At 44.0% G+C, this 15,231-nt stretch overlaps 1 protein-coding gene across 2 annotated transcripts in view; it reads right to left on the bottom strand.

Annotated features, from left to right (window-relative positions):
• Positions 1–684: 684 nt before the first annotated feature.
• The window catches only part of stxbp1a (syntaxin binding protein 1a), a gene marked incomplete at its 3' end in the record, with an annotated part of 35,818 nt that continues 21,271 nt past the window's right edge, over positions 685–15,231 (bottom strand). Inside the window, exons 7-19 of one of the 2 annotated variants that reach the window (XM_080510019.1) lie at positions 14,142–14,290; positions 13,939–14,023; positions 13,696–13,826; positions 13,364–13,471; positions 13,210–13,270; positions 12,368–12,433; positions 12,172–12,252; positions 11,609–11,747; positions 10,718–10,827; positions 10,385–10,486; positions 9,888–9,973; positions 9,093–9,247; positions 685–2,539 (exon numbers count right to left, since the gene is read on the bottom strand). In XM_080510019.1, coding sequence (XP_080366145.1) covers positions 2,457–2,539; positions 9,093–9,247; positions 9,888–9,973; positions 10,385–10,486; positions 10,718–10,827; positions 11,609–11,747; positions 12,172–12,252; positions 12,368–12,433; positions 13,210–13,270; positions 13,364–13,471; positions 13,696–13,826; positions 13,939–14,023; positions 14,142–14,290 — 1,356 coding nt within the window. Of the gene's footprint in view, positions 2,540–6,953; positions 7,064–9,092; positions 9,248–9,887; positions 9,974–10,384; positions 10,487–10,717; positions 10,828–11,608; positions 11,748–12,171; positions 12,253–12,367; positions 12,434–13,209; positions 13,271–13,363; positions 13,472–13,695; positions 13,827–13,938; positions 14,024–14,141; positions 14,291–15,231 lie in introns of those variants that run through there. The other variant, XM_080510018.1, reaches the window with a different exon arrangement.

Consider the following 15,231-nt stretch of genomic DNA (forward strand, 5'->3'; position numbering starts at 1 on the left):
ATTGCATTTTCGTTTTCGAAAAGATTCACATTTGCACGCCAGCATTTTAGGCAACGATGTCGTTTTACACGGAAACGGCAGAAACATGATGTAGTGAGCATGTCAGGCCACTAGTTGGTGTTGTTTGTTCTTGTAATGAAGCCACATGCCGGTACATGTATAGAGAACAATATGCTGTAAACAGTTTCAGGAAAGAGCTCCAGACTTTCTATTTGCAAAGGCTTGTAACTTTTCTTTTACCAGCCTTGTTCAGGCCAACTTTTATTTTTCATCTTATTAGTATTCTTTTACGCTCATATTTCGTAATCCTCCCTCGTTACACTGACGGCTACTTTGATCTGATCTTATCTTTATTTCATTTGTATGTTTTTATTATCTTATCCGGTCTCATAGCACTTTGAGCGGTTTTCCAAAGTGTAAAGTGCTTTACAAATAAAACATTATTATTATTATTATTATTATTAATAACAATGGAAGAATAATTGTGTCACTGTGAGCTGCATTGACCTGAAACCACAGCAACTGTGATTAGCATTCAGGGTTTTAAATAGTTATTATCTGCTTCCTCTTATCTTAGTAAGATATGTCTACATGGTGATAGTTAGAAAGTAACTGGTTACATCTGAAGTAACTTAACACAGCTCACGCACAACGTGCAGCCTTTAGCATAATGGAAGCCAATTTATTAGACAGCCTTGGTACATATTAGGAACACATGGAAGTATTGTTTGTGCTTCAACACTCGCAAACATACAATCCCAATAAGTTAGACAGGTTCAGGACGGACTAACGTTGCAGTTATTATTTTTCTCTTCATAAATAACTTTGATAGAAATCAAGTCGGTCTGACAGAGGAAACCTATACAACAGCAAATGATAATAGAAAAACTAGGTAAACACAAACTCAAGCGTTTGCATCACAGAAAACGCGTCATAGTGCAATATACAACTTGTTTGGCCAGGGAAGAGGAAGAGGGAGGAAAGAAAAGTGGCTGCAGTTGTCTTAAGTTGTTTCTTTTTTTTTGTCTCTTGCAAAGCCATTCACCATTTGAAGAGGTTTACATTGCACCAGAGGAGGAAACGGACAAAGAAAATATAGATATTAGTTCTTTTTCCGGGTTGACCACTAACAGCTACGGCTAAAACATCACGAACACGGCGGCTTCACATTGTTAAAAAGGAAAAAATATCACTACTTCACAGTCAGAAATATCACCAGTCAACAGTGAGACGCTAAAACAGCAACATATGGCAGATACACGACACTACTCAGTGCATGGCCCAATGAAACATCGTTACTAACCAATGAAAAGACGTTTATCTGACAGGATACAATACTGAAATACAAGTGGCCCTTTTTAAGATAATCAGTAAATATCAGCAAGCAACGGCCTTTTCCACATTGAAACGTGACGTCTCTCCAGAGAAAGGAACAAAGGAAATACTTTACAGTCTGGGCAGCCGGAGGAGGGACGATTCTGGATTTTTTATTTATTTTTTTATTTAATTGTTTTTAACAGAGCTCATTCGCTTCTGCACCTCGACTCAACCGATGGACTGAAAACTTGTTGTGAGTATCAAACGGTCACCAGGAGGCCTGGAACTCGCTCTGGAGAGCTCCGCTCGTCCTCCGGCCCGAAACTCAGTATCTCACGCTTGAGTGAACGTTTCTATATACAGTCAGTCGAGGCTGCTGGTTAACAAACACAGAGAAATGAAAACTACACGTCACGAGAATCTTGCATTTTAAGTGTCTTTGGGAGCAGATCCACTCATTATATTGCGTTTCGGCAGAGGCGTTTCCAACCCACTCCTCCGTTTGATACTCAAAACAAAGGTTTCGCGGTTGAGTTGCGGTCCATCGGAAACAGCTTCACGTCGCTCTGCAGCTCTCAGGAACATCCACACTGGACACAAACACAGGAACAGTCCACACAAGTCCAAGCATGCTACTGAATACGAACATCTTCAATGGGCGGAGTGGGGGGGGGGGGTCGATTTATCCACACATATTGCATGGCGACTGGAATATTTTACAATATGAAGCTCTCGGGCTGCACATCCCTCCTCCAGCCGCTTCCAAGAAAAGTCACACGGAGGAGGAAACCCAAAGGAACAAAGGAGAGAAAAGGTTTTACACATTCTAGCAGGTTTCAGAGCATACAGTACAATATTACATTTTGGTACTTTCCCTTGTAAATGGCCTTCTCTTGTGATATTTAAATAAGTTCATTTGAGTTGCATCCATTGTAAAACATGAGAATACTTGCAACAGATTTATTCTTTGATATAACATAGACTTTTTTTTTTTCTTTCATCTAAGATGTTTGTTTTTTTCGTTTGTTTTGTTTTCTCAAGCAAGATGCATACACATTAATGGGGTGGGGGGGTGGGGTGGGGTAGCGGGGTGAGGGAGGTGGAGGTTAGGAGGAGAGAGAGACGTGATCGGAGGGTTTTTAGCTTGTCACTTCCTCGTCTGGTTTGTTCATGGCCTTGAGCTGCTCCAGCAGGCTGGTGGGAGTGAAGATGTGGGTCGATCCTGGACACACGCACAAAGAAAAAACACACACACACACACACACACACACACACACATACACACATACACACACGCACACACACACAGAGAGCATGTTAGATCTGAACGCCATGAAAGAAACAGGTTTTTAAAAAAAATGTGTTTTCAGCTCTTGCCATGAAAGCTACTGCTGATCAGGTCAGCCTTACGAATAATATGAATGTGGAAACAACCCACAGCTATGACATCACAACTGGTTAGTCGGCAAGTTCCAATGGATCAGGTGTCAAAACGTGTGAGCTATGTTTACTGTACGTGAGTAGAAAACAGGTGATTTGATCATTTTTAGAAATAAAAATAGCAACAAGCGAGTTCACAGATTCATATTCTCAGTTCTGTGTCAAATCATCAGATGACCTGATTTCAATAACGCTCATGTACCCAAAAGCTACTGATCAAGTTCTTAGCTCATCGCTTTCACAGTTTAGTTGTTGTGAATGCTTATATAATCCCCTCATGGTTCCCTGCTCCTTTGTTGTTCAATCGTGTCTAATTACCCTCTTTTGTGTATTTTTTACTCTCTGATGTATATTTAATCTTGTGTGCTTTCCTTTGATTAACCCTGAGCCTCATTGTTTCAGGTGTGTTGCATGTCAGGCCCTGTCCACAAGAGAACGCCATTTCAAGCAACCGCATTATTTTCGGTCGATCACGCCGCCTTAGGCCTCAAAACTGAGTTGTTTTTAAAACGGGTTCCTGAGTGGAGAAATTTTAAAATGCCGCTTCAGATTTGAGGTGTGGATGAACAACATTTGTTGGCGGCAATGATGTCATCGCCCCGCCAGTCGACCAGATAACCCCGCGACCATGGCGGGCTACACGCTCCGGGTCGTGCTGCAGAAGCGACTGACACTATTTGGTTTACTAAGGCGAGATGTTGGATTTCTCGAGTACGAGGAATCTTGAATGCGACTGACGTGCCTTCTTCTGTTTTTTTCTGTATTTCTACAGTTTGGAGCGGCATTCATAGTAAATGGACGGATGGAATTCTATTGAAAGAAAGACTGTTTTGGGTATTAGCTAGCTTGCTTAACATCACATAGTACGCACGTTGAGTAACTACAGATTTCTTATCGTGTAAGAGGATACTCCAAAATGTCTAAAATATTCCATTTTCATTTTTTTTCTCCTTGAAAATATTGTTCAATAGTTGTTGGGTACATTTTGTCAGCTGGTTGGGTTCGAGGATCCTGTTGAATTCTCACAGAACGACCCATTGATGAAACTTTAATGTGAACAGTGGTTTCTATGTTGTATCCTGGACAAACCCATGCATCCTATCAATACCTACAGCTGGATTACAGTTTCTCATTCCACAAACATACAGTCAGTATCGTGTGTTAAGTCACATGCATCTGCACATCATGGAAACACCGATCAGAGATGGTGGCACCACACAGTTGGTATGACCTGGAAGCAGTTAGGTGGGGGGGGGGGGGGGTGGTAGGAAAACCCGCAAAACACCGAAGCTGTACACACTGAGCACAGCCAATCGGAATGTGTGAGTTTGACGGGCATGCAAACCTAGAAGGTACTACGGGGGGAAAAAAATGAGAGAAGCATGTCTCTACAGGTGGTGAACTACCAAACCAGGGTCTGACTAGCCTCATGTAGGTGTGAGTCGAGATGTAAAGCTTGATCGTCCTAATGTAATGAGAGAGGGATGAACCTTTGAGACAGCTGAAGACACATTTCAGACACGGTCAAACTTGAAAGGTGCTGGACTTGAGTAAAGCAAACACTTTGCCTGATTTATGCCGCTGCCTTACCAGATTCCCCGACGACACTGTGACGTTCGCGCCAGATCATAAAGGAGGCAACGACGGTTTGATTTACTCCTCCACACCTGTTCAACAAATCTCTAAAGTATCGGACCTACATAGGTCGGTTGGTTTCTGTTGCAAAGCTGCATGTTTCTTCCAGTTTGACTTGATTACTTTTACCTACATTTCAGACCTGATCGTATAGATGGGAAGAAGTCGGAGGTCAAAACAGGAGAGAAAGAGGCAAGCCCATCACCAGGTGGGTTTTAAGGGAGGTACGGGCATTGTAAGTAGTGAGGAATTGTGAGTCGTGGGTCAGGGTGGAGGGTCTCGGTGGAGTTTTGGAGCGGGACGGGCCTGGCCTGCTTCTCTGCTGTTCCCCAAACACACAGCTTCGTGGGCTTTTCAAGCCCCAGAAAACACAACCCGCCGTCGGGCCTCCTGAACCACAGGACGACTGGATAGGACCAGGTCTGGACCAAAATAGCATAGCAAAAACAAAGACTTGTTTCAGTTAGTGATGGCCATTTTGCTCAGGAGGTGTTTGGATGCAGCAGTATGCAGGGAGGCAGTCATACTGCTGCTGGTGAGGAAACCGCTGAGGAAACCACAAAGTTCGGTTTGTAAACGATATCGCTTTAGCAGATTAGTCATGAATGAGGTGGATGCCCAGGACAACAGCAGTGTGTCTGGAGTGTGTGTGTGGGTGTGTGTGTGTGTTGTTATTATAGTTAAGTCTGTCCAAAAGAGTTTTCAGAAAACTGGTAAAAGCCCGACTGCATAATGACGACATTTCCTCCTGTTTAGACGAAAGGTCAAAGAATAATCTTTGGTTCTTTTCTAAGGCACTTGGGTTTTTCGGTGAGATGCTGCAGGAATGAAGTTTTAAATCTAATCTCAACTAAATTAGCTCTCACGCATCTTGTGTACAACTTGGAAACTGCTTTTGTCAAATTCCTCAAATAAGGACTGCGTTATAAATACTTTCATGTAGGGATACACCTATACCGATACCAGTATCGGGTCTGATAATGCATGGGGTACTAGTAAAAGATCCCCAATACAACCAGGGCGAGTGTGACATGTCATATGGAGTATAACTTAGGGTTAATGGCATTTAATAAGTATTTATATCTATATTCTGTATCGGTAATCGGTATCAGTAAATATCAGTACTTGATATCAGCAAGCAGTTAAAAGTTAGTACTCATTTATGGTCTGTTTGAAGAAAGATTTTTTATATAGATTGTAAATACACTTCTGTTGAAGTTTGTTTTCAGCCTTTTTACACGTGTCGAATATTTTTACGTTTCAAAGACACGTTTTTGAACTATTAGAGTAATCCTAGCCGACAACAATGTGCCTTCCCTTCAGCACATCAAGGATTTGATCACGCTTTTGTTTTTTTTGTAACATCGACAGTTATTAGTTGTTATCATCCATAGACATTAAAAAGCATAACTCTTCTCCTGATGGTAAGAGTACATTAAGTCTAAACTGGGTACAGATCTTATTGAACAATTTCAATGAGGTTGTTATGAGGTTTTGTGTGTCAGGAACTGGAGTCAAGGATGAAATTGGGACGGAAGTGGCATCTTGGTTTTTGGTTAGGTTGCTAAAGCATATCAGGTGGACCAATGCTACATCCTCAGACTGAGTCCGCAAAGAGGAGGCGGTGATACAGAGGGCAGTTTTCTGGTAATTTCATTCTTCTTTTGCTCCCCATCTACATCCACCCCCCCACCACCACCACCACCTCTCTTGCCCTCTGTGTCAGCAGCCTGACGGCACCATGGCAGTGGCAACGTATTGACGACCGGCGCCCTCTGCAGACGAGTCATGAGCCATGTGAGCATGTGATGGTGGGCTGAGTGGAAAAAGTCAAAGGACCAGGAGTCCAAAAACAAACAATAAACACACACGTATACACACACAGGGAAAGAAAAATAAATAAATGTTTCTTTAAAATCCAACATCAACTCAAGGATCTATCCTGAAAGAAACAAATCAAGGTGGCTGAGTTACTACACAGAAAAAACTGAGAAGGATGTGGGGGTAGATTAAATCTGGATTGAGTGTTAAAATCTGGCTCAAAAGGGCCTTTTGGGTGGCTGTGAAAAGTGTGCGATTTAATCCACCCAGCTGGGATGATGGGAGGAGGCTGCAGGGATGGGGTCACGACCTCCTCAGGCATGGCCGCATCAGCATCGTAACAGGTGGGGGGGGGGTTATGTTTTGCTTTTATTTCACGAAGTGAAACGTGAACGTTGCAGGACTTTACATAAACATGAGCCGAGGAGCAGAAGGTGTGGGTGTAAACGCCTGTTGGAGCTGCAGTTTGAATGTTTGCCTGCGCTGAGGGCGGCCTGATGGAGCCGGCCATGCAGTGAGGAGAGGGTCGGGCTGTCCATCCCTGAAGGACACGAGGGTGGGGGGGGGGGGGGGGGGGGGGGGCGGTCACATAAAAACAGTACTGCGTGTTCAAAGAAGAAGGAGGAGGAGTAAGGAGGAAGCCCTTGTGCTGTGGAGGTTCAGAAAGGGCTTCTTTGTGCGGCTGCCTTTACTTTTTTCTGTGTGATTTCTCTCTCCCTCCCTCCCAATCTGTCTCTGTCTCACTCGGCTGTGGGTTCTGCGTCCTCAAAGGACACCCTAGTGGACTCTCGGAAGTCGGGGTGCTGGAGGTCCGATAAGAATTTGGTGGGGGTGAGCATGTGGGTGGAACCTGCGGAGGAACAGAAGTGGCTTCACCACTCGTCTCACAGCACATGCCACGCCCCCCACCTTCCCCCACTCGCTCCAAGAGAACAGAAGAAGAGGGTCAACAACAACAACAAGCACACACACACACACACACACACACACACACACACACACACACACACACACACACACACACGCACACACGCACACACGCACACACTCGCCATGTTGCACAGACAGGGAAAAAGGAAAGAGACATGGACGCACAGACACAGAAAAAGACATGGCGTGGCTGCAATTTAAAGACAACAGTTGTTTTTAAAGACAACAGCTGAAGCAGAGCACAACAGAAACTAACAGAGACACTTTTCCATTGATAAGACAGACTGGCTGGCAAAGCATTGACACATCGAATCAACAGCACAGAGGGACAGAACACATTGCACACAATAGGCAGGTTGTAACGCTGATCACACTTTCAAATTAAAACTTCTTCTGCAGTGCGGTCTGACTGACCTCATATGTTCACCTTCACTCACGTATGTTGAAATACTGATATTTTTGCGAAGGAAAGTTCTTGATTTGCAATCTTTTACAAGGAAAAGATTAAAGGTCACTTAAAGAGTGAAATTGCAGGCTGGCGTCCGAGTTTCCTCAGTCACTCAGGAAAAATGTGGGTAATCTGCAGTTGAACCATTTCAACTCACTACGCCCTCTTGTAGTACAACGTGGTATCATGAAGCTGGAAAATATACAATTTAGAACTTGAACATTTACCAAGTCATTGTCTTGTCTTGACATCATTGTTAATAGCTGCCTGTTTGCTATTAAAGTCATTTAAAATGCTGTAAACAAAGTTTCCCGAGCGGAACAGGTTAACCAGAAAACTCTGGCCAATTCAGTTGTGTAATACCACTTGGTACCACAAGGTGGCAGTGAATCCCTATAGAATAGACTCTGGATTTGATTCACATAAACTAGATGTGACTGTAAATTGTTGCTTACTTTCAGCTTCAGTCGTTGTTGCATTTAACCATTACTTCTATACATTTCTTCTCATAGATGAGTGCTTGACTCAATACACCACCCCTTGGTGTAGAGTGGTACTACAAATTAGACCGAATCGGCTAGCATCATTCTTGTTAGCGACACTAGATAAACCCACTCCACCAAACACAAAACTGTTTTTAAGGGCCATTACAATTGATTTTGAATGCAGAATATTTAAAAGATCAGTGTTTCCCAATTGAGATGTCGTCCAAAGATAAAAAGTTAACTACAAGATGGTGTCATGAGTCACTTTAGTGTCTCCTCCTAACCAACTCAATCAATAGACAAAGAAGCATTATGTAGTATAGACTCTATGTGCGTTACTCCTGAGCAAGACCTGGGCTGTGTAATACCAGTTTGCTCCAGAAGATGGTGCAGAAAGCCACTTTAGAGCGCATTCAGTCCAACAAGTGAAGAAGAAGCAGGAGCCAATACTGGTAGACTAAATAGTAAATAAGGCTATATAGTTGCAGTGACTAAAACAAAAACTCATTGAGTTAAAGAGACTCACCGTCACCACCTAGTGTATAAAAAAGGCATTACTCAAGTGTTACGTATTTTAGCTGTAAAATCTCCTAAGTGATTCCCATTGCCTGTGATAATCTTTCCACTTGATGTAACAAAGTCTAATACCAAACTGAAACAGCGTTAGGGTCCCACGTCATACTTGAACAGAATCTGTCAGGGAAGGTTAGATTCACGTCAACTCCTTTCGTGTTTTAACTGCATTGATAAATTCCAGCTGTGTCCTGATTCAGAAGCTTTTGAAAACCCGAAGGCCAGATTGAATAAACAGTTCCAGCCTCCAGAAGTCTTCGTCACATCCTTCACATGATGTGGCTCCTGAACCGGGACCAAGCCATCGCTCTTCCTCTCAGACACGCCCACTCAAGAGACACGCCCACGTCGTCCTCGCGGCCTCCGTCGGTGTGTTTCTGAGTGGAAGCGTCCGCGGCCGACCCGGCGACTCCTCGCCCCCCTCCCCCCGCGTCTCTACTCACCGATGACGGCCTCCCACTTCCCGTTGGCCTGCGTGGCTTCGTAGGCACAGCGCATCTCGCTGAACGACACGCCGCCGATGATGAAGACCATGACGCGGGGTCCGGTGCGGTACTCTCCGGGGGTCTTGTTCTTATGCCAGTGGCCGTACCGAGCACTGTCGGGGGAGAGCCGGGGCCCACGTTACCCACCAAAGCTCAAATAGTCAACGTATGGTGTTCATTCCCCCCAACCCCCAAACAAAGACTGCGATAGTGTGATTGGAATCGTCATTTTTTTTTGTGAACTCTCATGTTCACACAACTGGAGCTGGAGGTGTTTGTAGGTTCCTCCTAAAGGTCACACAGGTCAATAGGTGTCTGTTTATGTAAAAATTTATATCCATGTCTCTGTGTTTAAAACATAAATAATCTCAAGTAATTCTTTCCATCTGATTATCAGAGGTCAAAAAAGGGAATTACAAAAAAAACCCCACGATAACCATTGAAATATGTTGAATCAGGTGGGACATCAAATAAATGAGGGGACGGATTTGTCAGGCCAGGTCAGTCAAACATCAAACATTGAGGCTGATTTTACTTCTACCATGAAGTTATTTACATTTCAAATCAGTTTATTAAAACGGACTCTTTCCCTGCCCTCAGGCCGCGTGCTAAATATCTAAATATAGTTCAGCGTCAACTCGCTTCTTCTAATTCCTCTCGATCACTGACCCACCCGAGTCATCACTCTCCCCCGATTACTATCGACCCGTTCCATTTCTGTATTGAGATTCCACGACGGACGAGGCGGCGTACCTGACCGCAGTGGTGCTGAAGGAGGCCGAGGAGCGGGTGGAGATGTAGGGGTAGTGCTTGGTGTCCAGCTTATCGTCGATAGCATCCTGCATCGGGAGAAAACACACCCCGCAAGAGGCCTTTGTGAGCTCTAGACACAATTGTCTCTTAGCAACCTCCAGGACGTCCAACACCAGGCTGAATATAGTCCTGGAGACCGAGACAGGGTGAGCTGATGTGTGTGTGTGTGTGTGTGTGTGTTCTCACATCCTCGCTTTGGCTTAAAACCTGCTGGTTAAACTATAAGCAATGCTTTCTTTCTTCCTCGGTGCTGTTAAAAGGTAGTTTTTGACTGTGTTGTATTCGGTGCGACAGAAATAAAAACAACATTTCAACAAACAAAATTTTTTGCTCCTCCTATTTTGTGAACACTTCCTCTCCTCAGCCCGCTGGAAGAGCCGCTCTCCGCTTTAAAGCAACGGATTAAATAATGCGCAGTTGACGCCTGGTGCACGCACCTCGATGATGTCCTTGACCAGCGGTGTCCAGCGGGACAGCTGGTAGGTCTGCTCGCTCACGCGCTCCTTCCTGTCCAGCTTCTTCCCTCTGCGCAGGGTCGACTGCAGAAGCAAGCACAGCCAGGAGCGTGAGCACAAGGCAAGAACACACTGAGCGTGCTCGTACACACACTCTGGACACCAACAGTGGAATGGAGGGTGTGATTGAGAGAGAGAGAGAGAGAGAGAGAGCTTATCTGAACATTTCCGTTCAAAAGAAGAATCTGGAAGAGGGAGAGGAGGGAGAGGAGGGAGAGGAGGGAGAGGAGGGAGAGGAGGAAGAGGAAGTCTCACGTCTGTGACGATGGGGACGCCCAGGTGAGCCATGTTGGTGATGATCTCACTGTCCTCAGGAGGAATCTGAGCGTGTTGGATCAGCTTGTTCAGGTTCTCCTCCGTGATGCCTGCACACGCACACACACACACACACACACACACACACACACACACACACACACACACACACACACACACACACACACACACACACACACACAGATGATTTATAAACTTAGATTTTAAAGAATCAAACATAAAAGGGATTGAATTATTCCTGTTTAGATTTTGAAATCTATAAATGGTGGAAGCGTCACCGTTTTAATTTGGACATCAACTTCCCCCCTTGTGAGATCGTGTTAAAACATGTCCATAATTATTAATATTGCACATCAATGTAAAGTCATTTTTCAGCCCAAGTCACGTCATTAAAAATCTAAACACGCTAAATATGTTTGAAACATTGTTTGTTCTAGTGATCAGATTCTGTCTCGGACATGCAAATACATGCCAATATTCAGAAATAACAAAGCCTATTTAGTTGATTAAGAGTGTGCTTGTTGAAACTCTACCGTGTGTTTTATATTATTACAATCTCCCTCTCATGCATTAAGTACTTATTGATACTCACAAGTCGGTGTCGATATCTAAACAAGTGATCAGAGCAAAAATATCACATAATTCAAAACTTTAAAATGCTAATAGATGTCATCTCTACTGGTATCATTCAGTTTGCTGTGCTGAAACTGAAAACTGAAAGCAAACTGCGTGCTAGAGCGACTCATTACTGCCACCGAGTCCTTCCATATGATGAACATGCTCGATCAGGAAGAACACAAATTAGGGCTGATTAAACCAGAAGAGCCCAAAGCAGCACAGAGTTTTAACAAACACTCGTCCTCTTCTCACCGTTCTTGAGGAAAATATAAAGCAGGATGATGCGGATCTTGTCGTAGGTGCTGACGTTAGCGTCCAGCAGGATGGGCACGATGGCCCTCATGGGATCTTTGATCTTCTCTCCTTCAGCGTCGGTGCCCATGGCCAAGTCCTGCAGCACAACAAGACGAGATAAGACGTCAAAGGATGAAGAGGAAGTCCAAAAACACAGCAGACAATAGTAGCTGCTGAGAGACACTATTTTAGTTTCAAGGTGTTGAGGCAAAGTGTCACAGTTTACGATCTCAAAAATCGACGTAATCATCTCAGTGAGTTGTCTGTCTCTAAGAAAAGAAAAACAAAACACCTTTTAATGGAAACTGTGTGTAAGGAGAGGAAAACAAAGATGAAATTAAGGTGTCAAATACATTTCAGTTGAATGGCCACAAACAGTCGAATTTCATCTTGAGTTTGGCCGGACTGGTAAAATAATGCCATAAAAACTTGATTTAAACTTTAAAGGATACCCCACACCCACACACACACACACACACACACACACACACACACACACACACACACACACACAACCTCACCTGCTCCACACGACACAGCTTGTCCACCGTCCCCTGGTAATGCTTCATGCAGTCCTCAGCCAGCTGCAGGTGAGTGGAGTACTGGAACAGAGCACACACACCAGGTCAGAGCACGCACACACACACACACACACACACACACACACACACACACACACACACACACACACACACACACACACACACACACACACACCTTGCTGAGCTCCTTCTGATACTGAGGCATCTTCTTCAGCATCTGGGACAGATCCCTCATAGTGGTCTGTGGGGGAAAAAAAAAAAGTTGATTGAGTCAGAACATCTTCAACAATAACTTTTATAATAATATCATTTCATTTGCATTTGTATTTTAAGTATCGTGTAGAGGCCAGGACTCAATCTTCATAACACGAGGAACATTTGTGGATGTTTCTACTACTTTCCAGGAGTTTTATGCGCAATAAATGATCAAAAAAATTGGCAAAAAATGCCAGAATTGTTCCAAAAATGTATTCAATCAGTTGAAAATATTAGTTTGATATTTTTTATTGTAAACAAAACAACAAAACAAAACAAAACAAAACAAAGCAAAACAAAATCAAATCAAATGCAAATCCCAACTAAATTAGCTGGTGAATCTTATATAATCTTAAATATAATATTTCAAATAGTACTTTGCATAGCATAAACAACATTCAAAGTATTAATAATGAACAAACAAACAAACAAACAAATAAATAAATAAATATATTTTATTGAATATATAATCATGTAAATACATTCTGAAACCTTTTTTTTGTTTGGGGGGAGGGGGGTGTTGTTCCTGATATGAAGGGCTGAAAATGATAAGCTACACTCCATTACGGTAATGAAATATATGCTTTTTCAAACAGGTATTCATCCAGAATATAATTTCTTCACCTCAATTGACTTAATTCAAATTTCTTTATTAATCTTTTTTTTTTCTTTTCACAAATAAATCTTTTTTCAATGTACCGAACGTACTGGGTAAATATAGTGTGTATTCCCCAGTCGTGTGAGGTGTCAGTTTGCTCCTACCTTCTCTCCAGTGTTCATCCTCTTGCTGGCTGAAAAGTCCTTCAGCTGACGCGTCACTTCCCTGATGAACAAAGCCAGACATGAGAGGCGCGTTTGATGGGAGATCCTCACACTCAGACAACAGATGACATGAAGGATAAAGAGAAGTACTCACTGGGACACCTCAGCTATGTGTTTGTGTCTCAGGCTCACCCACAGGTCATCGTCTTCGTGCAGCAGCACCTCTTTCTCACGGGAGTCTCCGATGCCGCTGGTCTCGTACCTGAGCAACAATCACAGTCGGTCCAGGAGATTAAAACCTCTGATCCAGCCGTGTCACACACACGGTTTCTGCACTCTATTGCATTTTCAATCAGGATGTGGATTTTCCAAGAGGGGTGGAACTCGGAGAAAAATAATATTCGAGCCGAAGACTCTACTCTGTCCTAATTCAAAAGAGACAAGAGATTTGTGTCCGAGTGCAGCTTGGGTGAAACACGTTCGTACTTGTAGACGTCGTTCTCGATGGGCAGCAGGTCGTAGCCCATGGCCTGGAAGGTGAGCTCGTGCAGGACCGGGGACACGGGGTCAAACGCCCGGTCCAGGATAATGAGCTGAGAGCGAGCCTTATCGGGACCCTGCGGAGGAAGAGGAAGCAAACACACACATCACCCACCGCTGCATTATATCACAATTCCATACATGTATGAGTTGATAAGAACAGACACACAGTGAGAGTGATGAGCTCACCTCTCCCATGGTGGGGTCGTCCGCCTTGTAGGCGTCCAGTTTGTCCTGAACCAGCTGGGCCAGGGTGGCGTTGTCCTTGTACTCTCTGGAACCACACACAAGCGGTCGTCGCAGGAAGAGAGAGATGAATACAAAATGAGCAGTCCCATATAAATCTGAAGACAATTGGAAATATGTCCGCGTCTCCCCCGGCAGAGTCTCACCCCCGGTATCTGACAGCGGGATACTCTTTGAGCGTGGCGCAGAGCGTGGCCAGCTGCTCGGCCAGCCGCTCCATCACCGGGTTCTTCAGCTGGGTCTTGTGGGGGCTGTAGAAACTGTGGAAGGCGTCTGGGTTGTCCAGGGAGTACACCTGCGCGCACACACACACACACACACACACACACACACACACACACACACACACACACACACACACACACACACACACACACACACACACACACACTAAGGTTAAGATGACAGACCCCGTGTGAGTTTGCTTGCTTTTTCTTTATGAACGGCGATTTCCTGCTTTTCTAATATCTGTGCCGATGAATAAAATAGTCTCTATTTCAATAAATGAATATAACCAGGAAATAGCTTGATTATATATGTCATAGGTGTAAATTGTAAAAAAGAACATGTTTTGCATGAAAATCACCTCAAATTCACTGCTTACGTCGACTTTTCAGTAACTACAAAAGCCGGGGGATGATTTTCATATCAAGATCGGCCACAGCAGCAATCTGAATATTGGTTATTGGTACGGGCCAAATTTTTATTACTAATCCAATATAATGTAATGTAATGGTTTATGTCATGTTTTTGTCAATGAAATTCAATGTTTATGATCGAATGCTTTGTAATCTAATGTACTGTTTGATAATGTAATGCAACGTTTTGTAATGTTTTATGCTGTAATGCAGTCTGGAGTCTTGTCCTCACACACACAGTTTAATCCATTTATTGAATGCTCTCTTTTTCCTCTCATTCATTCAATCATTAACATTCACACTTCATCATTTCTTGGCTTCCCTCCCTCTCTTCCTGTTCTTGTCCTCCATTCTCCTCCTCTCTGCACCTCCTCCTCTCTGCACCTCCTCCCAGCTCCTCCTCTCTGCGCTCTCCTCTGTTCACTCCCCTTCGCTTCCTGTCTCCTCTCCTCCTCTGTCCTTGGCTCTTTGCCTTTCGCCTCCTGCATGAACGCCATCCCTCCATCCTCCCCCGTCCCTCCACTCTCCTCCCACCCCATCTGTGCCTGGTCACATGACCGCTCCTCAGCGCTGCAGAGGGGTCCCTGAATCTAGCCCG

The sequence above is a fragment of the Blennius ocellaris genome (genome assembly GCF_963422515.1).
Source record: "Blennius ocellaris genome assembly, chromosome: 15".
Classification (NCBI taxonomy): Eukaryota; Metazoa; Chordata; class Actinopteri; order Blenniiformes; family Blenniidae; genus Blennius; species Blennius ocellaris.